This window comes from Meles meles, chromosome X (genome assembly GCF_922984935.1).
Source record: "Meles meles chromosome X, mMelMel3.1 paternal haplotype, whole genome shotgun sequence".
In the NCBI taxonomy this organism is placed as follows: domain Eukaryota; kingdom Metazoa; phylum Chordata; class Mammalia; order Carnivora; family Mustelidae; genus Meles; species Meles meles.
The window spans coordinates 63,530,187-63,546,685 of record NC_060087.1 but is presented as its reverse complement, the minus strand read 5'-3'; the positions used below and the strand labels follow the sequence as shown (position 1 = coordinate 63,546,685).

Genomic DNA, 16,499 nt, shown 5'->3' with positions numbered 1-16,499 from the left:
GTGAGACCATGCAAAAGAGAGCTTTGCTCTTCTTTCTCCAAATCTAGTCAAGAGGAAGTGGCTTCCTTTTTCAAAGCAATCTGGTTAATGAGGTTCTTTTTAAGATATGAGGTCCATTTCCTGTAAGATATATGAGACAAAGGTTATTATTTTCATTTTATATAGGAGAAACTAAAACTCAGAAAAATTAAATGAATTTGCCTATAATTTTTCATAGCTAATAAGTAACTAGAATCAAAATCTTCATTTTTTGTCTAATATGCTTAACCTGTTAGCATTTTCTGTTTTTCAGTTACAAGGCTTGGTTCTCTGAATTTATTTTCATATTTACCCCAGGAAGTTAGTCATTTAATTGAAATTCTTTTTACTCAGTGATTGTCTTAAGTAATATTGCCAGCAATTTAGTTGGAGTTTATAGATTAGTTTACATACCCATGTAAAAACAGTTTTGAGCCTTGCAATTTTACAGCTTTTGTTGGTTAACATATTAGGAAGAAAATCAAATGTATGGGTTAAGCAATTAACTTTATTGTGTGGCATGAACAATTCTAATAAAGCTAGTATAATGTTTTAATCATGATGGTGTAGTACAATTTTTACTTGGAAGAGTTGTCAAACTCCATATTTTATACACCTAATGTGTTAATGGGGTTTTTATTTTATAGCAGCTTATTTTTTCTAATATTTTCATAATTTTTGCATGCCCAGCCAGATGCTAGAATTTTTTCCCATAGATTTTACAGTCTGACAGCTTTCTAAATGAAAGAGAATAATTTTTGTGATCCACAAATGTGATTTCACTGAAAGCAAACTATTTTTAGTATGCCTTTGAATTGTATAACCTTCAAGCAGAATTTTCAGTATAAATCTAATTATGCCTGTCATGCTCTTGCCTTTGAACTAACTTTGTCATTGTTTACAGAGAGGCACCAGCAGCCACTTCCAGGCATGGTGGTAGTAATTAAAATATTAAATTTGCTCAGTGGATTAAGCCGCTGCCTTCGGCTCGGGTCGTGATCTCAGGGTCTTGGGATCGAGCCCCGCATCGGGTTCTCTGCTCCGCGGCGAGCCTGCTTCCTCCTCTCTCTCTGTCTGCCTCTCTACCTACTTGTGATCTCTCTCTCTGTCAAATAAATAAATAAAATCTTTAAAAAAAAAAATTTTCAAAATTTATAGCAGTTTTTTTAGTACATTTTATGCTGAATATTAAGACTCTTTTTTAATGTCCTCATTCCTCACTGTCTTGTTAGTGTAACTTTTCCCTACAAATGATTTTTAGGTATTAAAGGTATTAGGCAGGTATTAAAATTGTGCTGCAAATTTGCCAGGGAGAAAGTTTCAAGAGTTGCCTATTTAAAAGTAATCCAGGAATATTACCAGAGTCTAATTTTAATTCCATTTCCTCTGGCAGTATTTAGGTTTTTATTGTTACATTATGCTTCTGGACTTACTAGCGAGAATAATTGGAGACTATAATATTGCCTGAATAATGAGAATGTTTGGTAGAAAAACTGCTTGACAGGTATTCTTTACCACCAATTCTGTTGTCATTTTAATGCTGGGAATTTCAGAAGATTATTTTTGAACATCAGAATTAAGTTCTGTAAACATGAAATTATATTGTTTTGCTTTCTAATGTCATCCAAGAGTATGGTAATACATTAAAGGAGGAAATCTATTTAGACATGTAATTCCTTAAAGTGTTTGTAAAAGACAAACATTTTCTTTACATTTAGAGATAAATAGTGGAAAGCTGCCCACAAAATGTTAAGTAAAGATTGCACCCTTGTTATAGGTGGCCCCGGAAGAATTTAAGACCAGCATTGGCCGTGTGAATGCATGTTTGAAAAAGGCTCTCCCAGTCAATGTGAAATGGCTACTATGTGGTTGTCTCTGCTGCTGTTGCACACTGGGTTGCAGCCTGTGGCCTGTTATTTGTCTCAACAAAAGAGTGAGTAACCATTTTATTGTATAACTGTAGAGCTAACATTTATTGATCGCTTATATGTACCTAGTATGTTACATGATTTTTTAAAATTCTTTTAACAGTGTTAGCCTCATTCTAGAGACAAGCTTAGGGACAGAAAGATAAAGTAATTTGTCCAGCCTTTATTAACACTTTGTCCCTTAATATGATTTCCCATCATTTTATTTTTTTCTCTTTTTTTGACTATTATTTTTTATTAGTTTCAGGGATAGAATTTAATGATCCATCAGTTGCATATAACACCCAGTGTTCATTTCATCAAGTGCTCTCCTTTCACCCATCACCCAATTATCCCTTCCCTCTCCCCACCTCCCCTCCAGCAACGCACAGTTTGTTTCCTAGAGTTCAGAGTCTCTTATGGTATGCCTCCCTCTCAATTTTCATCTTATTTTATTTTTCCTTCCCTTCTATGTTCATTTGTTTTTTTTCTTAAGTTCCACATTTGAGCAAAATCATATGGTATTTGTTTTTCTCTGACTGACTTATTTCAATTAGCATAATATCCTCTACTTCCATCCATATCATTGCAAATGGCAAGGTTTCATTCTTCTTGATGGCTGAGTGATATTCCATTTTATGTGTGTATATATATATATATATATGTATATATATACACACATACACACACACACACACACACACACACACACACACACACCACCTTTTCTTTATCCACTCATCTGTTGATAGACATCTGGGCTCTTTCCATATTTGAGCTGTTGTGGACATTGCTGCTGTAAACATTGAGGTGCACGTGCCCCTTTGAATTACTGTGTTTGTATCTTTTGGGTAGATATCTAGTCGTGCACATGCTGGTTTATAGGGTAACTTTATTTTTAACTTTTTGAGGAACCTCCATACTGTTTTCCAGAGTAGCTATACCAGTTTGCATTCCCACCAACAGTGTAAGAGAGTTCCCCTGTCTCCACATCCTTGCCAATATCTGTTATTTCCTGAGTTGTTAATTTTAGCCATTCTGACAGGTGTGTGGTGATATCTCACTGTCATTTTGATCTATATTTCCCTGATACCGACTGATGTTGAACATCTTTTCATGTGCCTATTGGCCATTTGTATGTCTTCCTTGGAGAAATGTCTGTTCATATCTTCTGACCATTTTTTGAATTGATTATTTGGTCTTTTTGGGTTTGAATTTGAGAAGTTCTTTATAGATCTTGGATATCAGCCCTTTATCTACACTGTCAATTGCAAATATCTTCTCCCATTCCATGTTGCCTCTTTGTTTTGTTGACTGTTTCCTTTGCTATATAGAAGCTTTTTATCTTGATGAAGTCCAAAAAGTTCATTTTCACTTTTGTTTCCCTTTCCTTTGGAGATGTATCTTGAAAGAAGTTGCTGTGCCAGTGTTGAAGAGGTTACTGCCTATGTTCTCCTCTAGGATTTTGATGGATTCCTATCTCACATTGAGGTCTTTCATCCATTTAAAGTTTATCTTTGTGTATGGTGTACGAGAATGGTTGAGTTTCATTCTTCTGTATATAGTTGTCCAATTTTCCCAACCATTTATTGAAGAGACTGTCTTTTTTTTCACCAGATCTTTTTTCCTGCTTTGTCAAAGATTATTTGACCATAGAGTTGAGGGTCCATATCTGGGCTCTCTATTCTGTTCCATTGGTCTATGTGTCTGTTTTTGTGCCAGTACCGTGCTGTCTTGGCAATTGCATCTTTGTAGTATAGCTTAAAGTCAGGCAACGTGATTCCCCCAGCTTTGTTTTTCTTTTTCAACATTTTCTTGGGCATTCGGGGTCTTTTCTGGTTCCATTGCTTTTAGGATTGTTTATTTCAGCACTTTGAAAAATGCTGATGATATTTTGATTGGAGTGGTGTTGAAAGTATAGGTTGCTCTGGGCAGTGTAGACTTTTTAACAATGTTTATTCTTCCAATCCATGAACATGGAATGTTTTTCCATCTTTTTGTGTTTTCTTCACTTTCTTTTGTAAGTGTTCTGTAGTTTCTAGAGTATAGATACTTCACCTATTTGGTTAGGTTTATTCCAAGGGATCTTACAGTTTTTATTGCTCATAAATGGAATTGATTCCCTAATTTTTCTTTCTACAGTTACATTGTTAGTGTATAGGAAAGCAACTGATTTCTGTGCATTGGTTTTGTATCCTGCCACATTACTAAATTGCTCTATGAGTTCTAAAAAGTAAAAGAAAATATCAATAGTGTAAAATGCTTTTAATACATGTAACATACCAAACATAATAGATTAACCAAGACTACCTTAAATGTGTTCACAGCACTTACATTAGCCTATAGCTGGGCAAAATCTAACACAAAGCATATTTTATAATAAAGTATTGAATAGCTCATGTAATTTATTGGATACTGTACTGAAAGTGAAAAACAGAATGGTTGCACAGGTACAGAATGGCTTTAAGTGTATCAGTTGTTTACCCTCATGATGGCATGGGTGACTGGGAGCTGTGGTTTGTTGCCACTGTTCAGTATCACAAGAGAGTATTATACTGCATATTACTAGCCCAGGAAAAGATCATAATCCAGCATTGTAAGTACAGTTTCTACTGAATGCATATAGCTTTCACACCATCAGGAAGTTGAAAAAATCATAAGTAGAATGATTATTAATCAGGGACCATCTGTATTCTTAGATCACTAAAATGTCAATTTAAAAATATTTATTTAGGGGCACCTGGGTGGCTCAGACAGTTAAGCGTCTCTCTTTGGCTTGGGTCATGATCTCATAGTCCTGGGATCAAGCCCTACATCAGGCTCCCTGCTTAGTGGGAAGCCTGCTTTTCTTTCTCCCTCTGCCTGCCACTCCCCCTGCTTGTGCTCTCTGTGTTTCTCTCTGTCAAATAAATAAATAAACTCTTCAAAAAAATAATAAAATAGAAAGATTTTTTAAGTACAGATTTTCAAATTTTCATCTTCTGGGCCACATCTAGACCATTCTGTTTTTTTCAACATTTGAATGAATTGCCAACACTTAAAAATTGGAGTATTTAAAATAAAATTTGAGATAGCCAGCCTCTCTTAAAATCTTTCAGCAGTTGACCCTAGCTGAGTGGTAACTTCTTCCTTTAAATAGGACATGAGGTCTCTGGTTCACCACAGAACCACCCAGCATTTACGTTATCTGCCTTGCTCTGTACACTTTATAGTTATGGCCCTTGGTTTTGTACATGCTGTGTTGTTAACACACTACAAAACACTAAGCACATGTTGGTAACCTTGTGTAAGATACTGCCCTTTCTGGAGCTTCAATTTTCCTCACTGATAGAATCAGGCTACTACTACTTACTTTTTTAAAGATTTTATTTATTTGACAGAGAGAGAGAGAGAGCTGGAGAGCACAAGAAAGGGGAATGGCAGAGGAAGAGGGAGAAGCAGGCTCCCAGCTAAGCAGGGAGCCCGATGAGGGGCTCGATCCCAGCCCTCTGGGATCAGGACCTAAGCCAAAGGCAGACACTTAACCAACTGAGCCACCCATGTGTCTCAGTACTACTTATTTTTTTTAGTACTACTTACTTTTAAGGTAGTGTGATGATAAAGAAATTTAAGGTGCCTCACTGCCTTTTAGTCCACATGTAGAAATTTTTAAAAATAAAAATAATTTAAGAACTTTTATGTCATCACTGCTGCTTCATAATCTGTAAACTAAGTTGTATAAACTCTAATAGTTTAATTGGAAAGATGATTGATTAGCATTCATATAGCCCAAATCCCTTATTTTACAGGTGTGGAAACAGATTCAGAGAGGTAAAGTGAGTTTCCCAGTGTCACATAGTAAATGACACATCCAGAAAAATATTTTTTTTGTTTGGTTTGGTTTCTGTCTCCTGTAACATTGTATTCTCTTGACTACATCATGTTGCCTAGGTCGTATTTCCTATTGCTGGGACAAGAAACATTAGGATAAGTGGTATGATATACAGCTCAATGAGTTTTAATTCTCTAGCAGACAAATATTTCTTAAAGGACAAAATAGTAAATACTTAAGGCTTTGTGAGCCAGAGGTCTCTGTTGCAACCTTCTAGCTCTATGGTTTTATTATGAAAGCAGCCATAAGCAATATGCAAATGAGTGAACATTGCTGTGTTCCAGTAAAACTTTATTTACAAAAACAGGCAGCATGCCAGATTTTGCCTGAGAGCTACCATTTGCCACCCTACTCTAGCCAACTCTAGGTATCTAGCTTTATGAAAGTCATATCTGTGTTATCCACAAAATAAAATGGAAATAATGTGGTTACACTGCCTATATCACAAGGTTGCTATGTAAACTGATTGTAAAATGTTTCCAAGAAAAGAACTTCTTTGTAAACTGCCTTATGAACATTTTTTTAGCTAGTATACTTCATGAATATGTTTTGTAACAAATTAGATGAAAAAAAAAAAGAAATAAAAATTAGGGTACCCTGAGCAACTTCTAGTTGCTCTTGGCTCTACTAGGATTCTATGGCTACATGACACCTGAAGTGAAGGTTTTCATTTACCCATTCTTACATTTACTGCTGAAACAACTGTGATATTATAAGTCAACTTTCAGGCCTATTCATGCCACCATTTTAAAATAACTTTTACCCTTTTTTTGCTATAATATTTGCTAAATTGAGAGGGGTGTTCAGAGGAAAGAGACTGTTCTCTCAGTCTTGCAACGTGAATATGTTTTTCTTCTCTTACGATTTCTAGTTTCATACTTTGTAAGACTTAACTCTTTTTAAATTTATTGAGACTTGGTTAATGGCATAACATATGGCCTATCCTGGAGAATACTCCAGTACACTTGAGAAGAATTTGTATTATATTGTTGTGGGACAGAGTGTTCCATATATGTGTTAGGTATAGTTGGTGGACAGTGTTGTCCAAGCCCTGTATGTATTTATTTATTTTTTTTAATTTTATTTATTTATTTGACAAACAGAGATTACAAGTAGGCAAGAGAGGCAGACATGGAGAGAGAGGAGGAAGCAGGCTCTCCGCAGAGCAGAGAGCCTGGTGCGGGGCTTGATCCCAGGACCCTGGGATCATGACCTGAGCTGAGAGCAGAGGCTTTAACCCACTGAGCCACCCAGGCGCCCCAAAGCCCTATATTTATTTATTGATCATCTTCATAGTTGTTCTACTCATTATTGAAAGTGGGGTATTGAAATCTCTATTATTGTAGAACTATCTATTTCTCTCTTCAGTTTGGTCAGTTTTTGCTTCACACATTGTGTAGGTGTGTGTTTAGCTATGTTTGTTTTTATAATTGTAATTTCTTATTGATTGGTTTATGTTTTTATGAAGTATGCTGGTATGGAATTAATGTTTGTTTCCTCCCAAAATTTATATGTTGAAGCTCTCCCCACTAATTCGATGATATTTGGAGGTGGATGGTATTTTGGTCTTTGAGAGGTAAGTAGGTGTAGATGGAGTCATGAGGGTGGGGTCCTCATGATGGAATTAGTGCCTTTGTAAGAAAAGACCAGAGCTTGCTTTTTCTCTACCATGTGAGGTCACAGCAATAAGGAAGCTATCTGCCAGCCAGGGGCCAAGGAAGCCAAGGATAAGGGCTCTCACCTGAACTCAACAAACCATCTCATCTAAGATTTCCCATCTGTTAGAACTATGAGAAATAGATTTCTGCTATTTAAGTCACTGAGTCTATTGTACTTGTTGTAACAGCCTGAGCATATTAAGACCTATACACTGTCCATCTTTTTCACTTGTAACATTTTCTTTACTTAAAATCATTTTGTCTCATATTATTACAGCCATCTCAGCTCTTGTTGTTGTTGTTACTATTTACATGGAGTAGTTTTTCCATCCTCTCACTGTGGAACTATTTCTGTCTCTGAATCTAAATGGATTCTTATGTAGACAGGATATAGATGGATTATGTTTTATTGTTTTTTAAGTAGACTCCACACCCAGCATGGAGCCCAGTGTAGGGCTAAAACTCAGGACCCTTAGACAAAGACCTGAGCTAAAAATCCAGAGTTGGATGCTTAACCACTTTAGCCACCCAGGCACCCCAGATGGATTATGTTTTTTAAATTAATTCTGCAAATCTCTACCTTTGAATTGAGAGTTCACTCTACATACAATTAAAGTGATTAATGGTAACGTATTAGTTTGCCAGCACTACCTTAATAAACTACCCCAGACTCGGTGGTTTAGACAACAAATTTATTTTCTCACAGTTCTGGAGACTATAAGTCTGAGATCAAGATGTTGGGAGAGATTATTTTTTCTCTGAAGTTTCTCTCCTTGACTTATAGGTGGCCGTTTTCTCTCTGAGTCTTTTCCTGGTCTTCCCTCTAAACATGTCTGTATCCTTATCAGAAGTGATTAGTCATATTGGATTATAGCTCACCCTGATTATCTCATTTTAACTTAATTGCCTCTTTAAAAACCTTATATCCAGATATGGTCACATTCGGAGGTATGGGCAGTTGTGACTTCAATATATGAACTGGGGGAAAGTAATTCAGTCTATAACAGATAAGGAAGGACTTCTGCCATTTTCCTATTTGTTTTCCATATGTCATATATTTTTTAACTCAGTTACTCTTACTTCCTTATTTTACATTTAACTGATTTTTGTAATGTACCGTATACCTTCTCATGTCCTTTTTTTGAATATATTTCTTAGTTATTTATTTTCTTAGTTGTTTCTTGGGGATTATAATTAACATCTTTTTGGGGGTTTTGTTTTTTTTATTTAATTTTATTTTTTTCAATGTTCCAAGATTCATTGTTTATGCACCACACCCAGTGCTCCATGCAATATGTGCCCTCCTTAACACCCACCTTAAAACACACTAGTTTAATATCACCTTAGTTTTGATAATACACAAACTCTGCTCCTGTACATATGCATACCTCCTCCCGTTATATGTTATTATCACAATTATATCTTTATATATTTATATCTATTAACATAGATTCATAATTTTATTTTATGCATTTTTAAATCACATAGGTAGAAAAGAGGAGTTCTAAAGTAAAAACAAAACAATACTGTCTTTTACATTTATTTATTGAGTTACTTTTACTGGCATTATGTCCTCATATGTCTTGAGTTATTTTCTAATGTTCTTTTATTTCAGGCTGAAGGACTCTCTTTAACATTTCTTACAGATAATTCTCATAGGAATGAACTCCCTCAGTGCTTATTCATTTGGGAATGTCTTAATTTCTCCCTTTTTTGTTTTTTGAAGGGTAGTTTTGTCATATCTAGAATTCTCAGATGACAGTCTTACTTTTAACGCGTGAAATACACCATTCCACTGCTTCTGAACCTCATGGTTTCTGATGTGAAAACAACAGTTAATCTTAGTGAGGACCCCTTGAATACAACAGTCACTCCTCCTTTGCTGTTTTCAAGATTTCTCTCCTTGTTTTTGGCTTTCAAGTTTGATTATAGTTTCTCTCAGGATATATCTTTTTGAGTTTAACCTAGTTGGAATTCTTTGAGCTTCTTAGAATTTTCCTTTTTCTTTCTTTAAAAAAAGATATTTATTTATTTATTTACTTACTTACTTACTTATTTAAGAGAGAGGTGGAAAGAGCATGAGCAGGAGGAGGGGCAGAGGAAGAGGGGCAAGCAGACTCTCAGCTGAGCCTAGAGCCTGACATGGGGCTCAGTCCCAGGACCTTGCGATCATGACAGGGCTCAGTCTAAGGACCTTGCAATCATGACCTGAGCCAGAAGTCAGATGCTTAACCTACTGAGCCACCCAGGTGCCCCAGAATTTTCCTTTTTCTATATGTGGACTCAATATCTTGTGTCCCTTGATTTCAGCCTGAAGAATTTCCCATAGTATTTCTTTTTTTTTAATATTTTTTTTATTTATTTGACAGAGAGAAATCACAACTAGGCAGAGAGGCAGGCAGAGAGAGAGGAGGAAGCAGGCTCCCCATGGAGCAGAGAGCACGATGTGGGGCTCGATCCCAGGACCCTGAGATCATGACCTGAGCCGAAGGCAGAGGCTTTAACCCACTGAGCCACCCAGGCACCCCCATAGTATTTCTTTTTAAAGTTATTATTATTTTTTTAATTTTTAATTTATTTGGCAGAGAGAGATCAGAAGTAGGCAGAGAGACAGGCAGAGAGAGAGAGGAGGAAGCAGGCTCCCCGCCAAGCAGAGAGCCCAATGCGGGGCTTGATCCCAGGACCCTGAGATCATGACCTGAGCTGAAGGCAGAGACTTAACCCACTGAGCCACCCAGGTGCCCTTCTCATAGTATTTCTTGTACAGTAGGTCTGCAGGCAACAGATGCTGTCAGTTTTTATCTATGAATGTCCTCATTTTGTCTCTACTCTTTGATATATAAAATTAACATCCTATTTTTTTATCAATTTTAGGTATATGGGGAAAAAATGAGAAAAAGGTACAGTTTCCATATATCCTCTTCACGCAACTCCCAATTTCCCCTATTATTAACATCTTGTACTGTTGAAGTACAATTGTTAAAACTGATGAGGCCAATGTTGACACATCATTATTAATAAAGTCCTTGATTTACATCAGAATTCACTCTTTATGTTGTACATTCTCTGGATTTTGATGTGTATAATGACATGTATTCATTATTACAGTATTATGGAATAATAATTTCACCCCTTGAAAAATCCACCATGCTACACCTCTTTGCTTCTCCCTCCCACCCCAAAATCCCAAGCAATCACTGAACTTTTAACTGTCTCCATAATTTTGCCTTTTCCAGAATGTCATAGTTTAAATCATACAAGATATAGTCTTTTCAGATTGGCTTCTTTCACTTGCCACATGCATTTAAGGTTTCTCCATGTCTTTTTGTGGTTTGATAGGTCCTTTTTTTTGCTGAATAATATTCTTTTTGAAAGGTTTATTTATTTGTTTGAGAGAGAAGGCACAAGTGGGGGGAGGGGCAGAGGGAGAGAGAATCCTCAAGCAAACTCCCCGCTGAGTGCAGAGCCCACACAGGGCTTGATCCCAGGACCTGGGTCAAAATCAAAAGTTGGCCACTTAACTAACTGAGCCACCCAGGTGCCCCTACTGAATAAGTCTGTTGTTTGGATGTACTACAGTTTGTTTACCCACCCAGCTAGTGAAGGATGTCTTCATTGCATTCAAAGTTTGGCAGTTATGTATTAGGCTGCTACAAACATTCAGCAAATTTCAGTCAGCAAATTTCAAGTAATTTGGGTAAGAAAACAAGGAGTATAATTTCTGGATCATATGGTAAGATTATGTTTAGTTTTGTAAGAAACTGCCAAGTCCTCTTCCAAAGTGGCTATACTATTTTACATTCCCACTAACAATGCATAAGACTTTTTCTTGCGAGGTGCCTGGGTGGTTCAGTCACTTAAGTGCCTGCCTTTGGCTCAGGTCATGATCCTGGAGTCTCCAGATGGAGCCTGTGTCCAGCTTCCCTGCTCAGCAGGGAGTTTGATTCTCCCTCTGCCCTTCACCCTGCTTGTGCGCACGCACTCTCTCTCTGTCTCTCATTCTCTCCCTCCCTCTCACTCTCACTCTCTGTCTCTCAAATAAGTAAAATCTTAAAAAAAAAAAAAAAAAGACTTTCTGTTGCTCCATGTTCTTGTCAACATTGGTGTTGACAGTATTTTGGATTTTGAACCTTCTAAGACGTGCATAGTGGTATCTCACTGTTTTTTTAATTTGCAGTGCCCTAAAGTTATATGATATTGAGCATCTTTCTATGTACTGATTTGTCATCTATATATCTTCTTTGAGATTTTTCTGCTAGACATATCTTAATTGGGTTTCTGGTTTATTATTGTGAAATTTTAAACACTTTTTATATATTTTGGATACGAGTCTTCTATCAGGTATTTGTTTTCAAAATATTTTCTTCCAGTCTTTGTCTTGTCTTTTCATTCTTCTAACAGCATCTCTTACAGAGTAGAGTTTTTAATTTTGATAAAGTCCAGCTTATCAACTTTTTTTTTAATTCCTGGTGCTTTGGGTTCTATCTAAGAATTGTCTGTTTCTCCTTGTGTGAGTTTTAATAGATTGTATCCTTCAAGTAATTGGTCCATTTCATTTTGCTTAACAAATTCATGGGCATGGGGTTGTTAATAATATTCCTTTATTATCCTTTTAGTATTCATGGCATCATTAATGATAACCCATTTCATTTCTGATATTAGTAACTTTTGTCTTTTTTCCCTTACTCAACCTGGCTAAAAATCGACTCTTTTTACTAGTCTTTCAAAGAACCAGTTTTTAATTTTGTTGATTTTCCCTATTGGAATCCTGTTATCAATTTCACTGATTCCTGCTTTAATTTGTATTACCTCTTTCTTTTTACTTTGGGTTTAATTTGTTCTTTTTCTAAAGTGCAAACTTACATGATTGATTTTAGGTCTTCTTTTCTACTCTATGCATTTGATGCTGCAAATTTCTGTCTAAGCACAGCTTTCACTGAATCCCACAAATTTCGATTAGTTGTGTTTTCATTTTTATTTAGTTTTATATATTTTTAAGTTTCTCCTGAGATTCCTTCTTGACCTATATTATTTAGAAATGTGCTGCTTAGCCACTCTGGAAAACTGTATAGTGATTCCTCAAGAAGTTAAAAATAGAGCTACCCTATGACCTAGCAATTGCACCACTAGGTATTTAACCCAAAGATACAAATGCAGTGATCCAAAGGGACACATGGACCCCAATGTTTATAGCAGCATTGTCCACAGTAGCCAAGCTGTGGAGGGAGCCAGATGTCCATTGGCATCTAGAGGAATGGAAAAAGAAGTGGTATAGTTATACAATGGAATATTACTCAGCCATCAAAAAGGTTGAAATCTTACCATTTATATCAATGCGGATGGAACTGGAGGCTATCATGCTGAGTGAAATAAGTCAATCAGAGAAAGACAATTATCATATGCTTCCATTCATATGTGGAATTTAAGAAATAATGCAAAGGATCATAGGGGAAAGTCAGGAAAACTGAATGGGAAAAAATCAGAGAGGGAGACAAACCATGAGAGACTCTTAACTATAGGAAACAAACCAAAGGTTGCTGTGGGGGGATGATGGGGGAAGGATGGGGTAACTGGGTGATAGGTATTAAGGATGGCATGTGATGTGATGAGCAATGGGTGTTAAATCCAACTGATGTATTACTGGACTCTATATCTGAAAATAATGATGTACTTTATGTTGGCTAATTGAATTTAAATTTTTTTAAAAAGAAATGTGCTATTTAGGAACACCTGGGTGTCTCAGTCAGTTAAGCATCTGACTCTTGATTTCGACTCAGGTTATGATCTTGGGGTTGTGAGATCAAGCCCTGCATCCAGCTCTGTGCTGAGTATGGAGCCTGCTTGGGAATCTCTCTCCCTCTGCTCCTCCCCCACCCTAAAAGAAAGAAATGTGCTGTTTAATCTTAAGCATCTGGGAATTTTCCAGCTACCTTTCTTTTTTTTATTTATTTATTTGACAGAGAGATCACAAGTAGGCAGAGAGGCAGGCAGAGAGAGAGGAGGAAGCAGGCTCCCTGTTGAGCAGAGAGCCCAATGTGGGGCTCAATCCCAAGACCCTGAGATCATGACCTGAGCCAAAGGCAGAGGCTTAACCCACTGAGCCACCCATGAGCCCCCCTCCAGCTACCTTTCTGTTGTTGATTTCTAGTTTAATTCCACTGTTGTCTGGGGGTATGCATTGTGTGATTTCTGCTTTTTGAAATATGTTAAGTTGTGTTTTAGGACCCAGAATGTGATCTATCTTGATGAATATTCCATGTGAGCCTGGAATAATATGTAGTTTGCTATTGTTTGATAAAGTAGTCTGTAGATGTTAATTATATCCAGCTGATCAATGGTGCTATTGAGTTTTTTTATGTCTTTACTGACTTTCTGCCTGATTGATCTATTCATTACTGGTAAAGGGCTGTTGTAGTCTCCAGCTATAAGAGTGGATTCCTCAGGGCACTTGGATGGCTCAGTCATTAAGCATGTGCCTTCAGCTCAGGTCATGATCCCAGGGTCCTGGGATCGAGCCCCAATTCAGGCTCCCAGCTCAGCAGGAAGTCTGCTTCTCCCTCTCCCACTCCCCCTGCTTGTGTCCCTCTCTCTCTGTCTCTCTCTGTCAAATAAATAAATAAAATCTTTTTAAAAAAAGAGTGGATTCCTCTATTTCTCCTAGCAGTTCCGTCAGTTTTTGCCTCACACAGTTTGATGCTCTTTTGATATGCCCATGACATATCAAGAACTGACCTTTTTATCATTATATTTGTTAATTTTCCCCACTCTGAAATCTGCTTTGTCTGAAATTACTAAAGTAACTCCAGCTTTCCTTTGATTAGTGTTACCATGATATATCTTTGTCCATCCCTTTACTTTTAGTCTCTATATGATTTTACATTTAAATTTAAAGTGGGTTTCTCATAGACAATATGTAGTTGAATCCTTTCTTTTTTTTTTTGATCTGCTAACAGTCTTTAATCGGTGTATTTAGACATTGATGTTTACAGTGATTATTGATGCACTTGGGTTAATATTTACCATGTTCATTAATGTTTTCTATTCATTGCTCTTGTTCTTTGTTCCTGTTTTTGCTTTTGTCTCCTAGCCTTTTTCTGTCTTATCTGATTTTAACTGAGTATTTTGTATATCTTTTTTTAATCTTCCCTTAAAGTATCAATAATCCTACTTTTTAGTCTTTTTTTTGAGGGGTTGCCAACTAAAGTAAGTTTGTAGTATATATATATATAGCCAATTCAAGACCACTTTCAAATAACACAATACCACTTCCACTACCACTTAGGTAGTGGAAGTACCTTATTTACAGAGTATTTTCAATTCTCCTTCTCATCCCTTATAACATTGCTGCCATTTGTTTTACTTATCCATAAGCTAACCTCATTGAATATGTTGTTACTATTTTGAACAAATTATTACCTGCTAGATCAATTAAGAATAAGAGAAATACCCCATTTTAACCCTCAAATTGAGAAGCATGAAAACTTTTACTAAAAAAAAAAAAGAATAAAAGAAATAAGCTATTTTATTTTACCTTCATTTTTTTCCTTCTCTAAACCTTCTTGAAGATCTAAGTATCTTAAATATAGCATTTTCCTTCTCTCTGAAGAACTTTTAACATTTCTTGCAAGACAGTTCTATTGTTGACATGTTCCCTCAACTTTTTGTCTGAAAGCCTATATTTATTTGCTGGGTGTGGAATTCTAGGTTGGGGATACTTCTAACACTTTATTTCATTCTACTCTCTTCTTGTCTCACATGAGATCTAATGAGATGTCTGATATAACTCTTATTTTGCTCCTTTATATGTAAGGCATTTTTCCCTCTGGGCTTTATTCAGGATTTTTCCTTGATTTTTCTGCAGTTTATTTATTTTTGTAAAGATTTTATTTATTTATTTATTTGTCAGAGAGAGAGAGTGAGAGAGGGAACACAAGCAGGGGGGTGGGAGAGGCAGAAGCAGGCTTGCCACAGAGCCCGAAGCCCAGTGCAGGACTCTATGCCAGGATCCTGGGATCTTGACCTGAGCCAAAGGCAGATGCCCAATAGCTGAGCCACCTAGGCGCCCCTATTTTCTGCAGTTTAAATATGAGATTACTAGGTATAGATTTTTGAGTATCTAGCTTTGTACTCTCTGAGCTTGCTCAACCTATGGTTTGATGCCTTTCATTAATTTGGGGGAAATTATCTTGTCACTATTACTTTAAATACTTCTTCCTTTCTTCCTTCCTCTTCCTTTCCCTCTTTACCTTCTGGTATTTCTATTATACGTCTATTCCTCCTCTTATAATTGACTGCTGGTTCTGGGATGTTCTACTTCTTCTTTTGTTGTTTCCTTTTATTTTAGTTTTGAAGGTTACTATTGGTGTATCTTCAGTCTTCACTGATACTTACCTCAACCATGCCCAGTCTATTCATGAGCCCATGAAAGGTGTTCTTTATTTCTGTTATGGTATTTTGGCTTTCTTCCATTTCCTTTTGAATTTTTCTTACAGTTGCCATTTCTTTGCTAACATTATCTGTATCTGTCCAGTTCTTTGCTAACATCATACATATCTGTTCTTTCATGTTGTCTGCTTTTTGCATTACATGTGACATATTAGTCTTGGTTGATTGATATTTCCAACATGTTGATAATTTCAACATCTCTGCCATTTCTGTGTCTGATTCTGATGCTTGTGGTGTCTTTTAGTATGACTTCTACTATTTTTGCCATTTTTTATTGTGTTTACTTTTTGTTTGAAAGCCACACATATGTACTAGGTAAAAGAAACTGAGGTAAAAAGGCCTTGAAATAAGATTTTATGTTATCAGGCATTTGGCTGTATTTACTGTTTGCTATAGTTGTCAGTGTTGGAAACTAAACTTTCCCCAGTGTCCTTGGTTTTGTCTGGCCTGTTTTCTTTAGATTTCCCTAGATATTTCTTTTTTTGTTCTTTAATCTAACAATTTATTTAACAAATTCTCTAGTGTAAAGGACTGTAAGTAAATTATCTTCACTTTCTGCCTGCTTTTTTTTTTGTTTCTTGAAGTACAGTTGACATACAG

General features: G+C 36.3%; 1 protein-coding gene across 4 annotated transcripts in view; it reads left to right on the top strand.

Annotated features, from left to right (window-relative positions):
- The window catches only part of CHIC1 (cysteine rich hydrophobic domain 1), a 70,641-nt gene that overhangs the window by 37,359 nt on the left and 16,783 nt on the right, over positions 1 to 16,499 (top strand). For 3 of the 4 annotated variants that reach the window (XM_045995851.1, XM_045995849.1, XM_045995850.1), the window contains one exon: positions 1,796 to 1,951. The exons of the other annotated variant lie outside the window; for it this stretch is intronic. In XM_045995851.1, the coding sequence (XP_045851807.1) occupies positions 1,796 to 1,951 (156 nt within the window). The remainder of the gene's footprint in view (positions 1 to 1,795; positions 1,952 to 16,499) is intronic. 4 annotated transcript variants of the gene reach the window in all.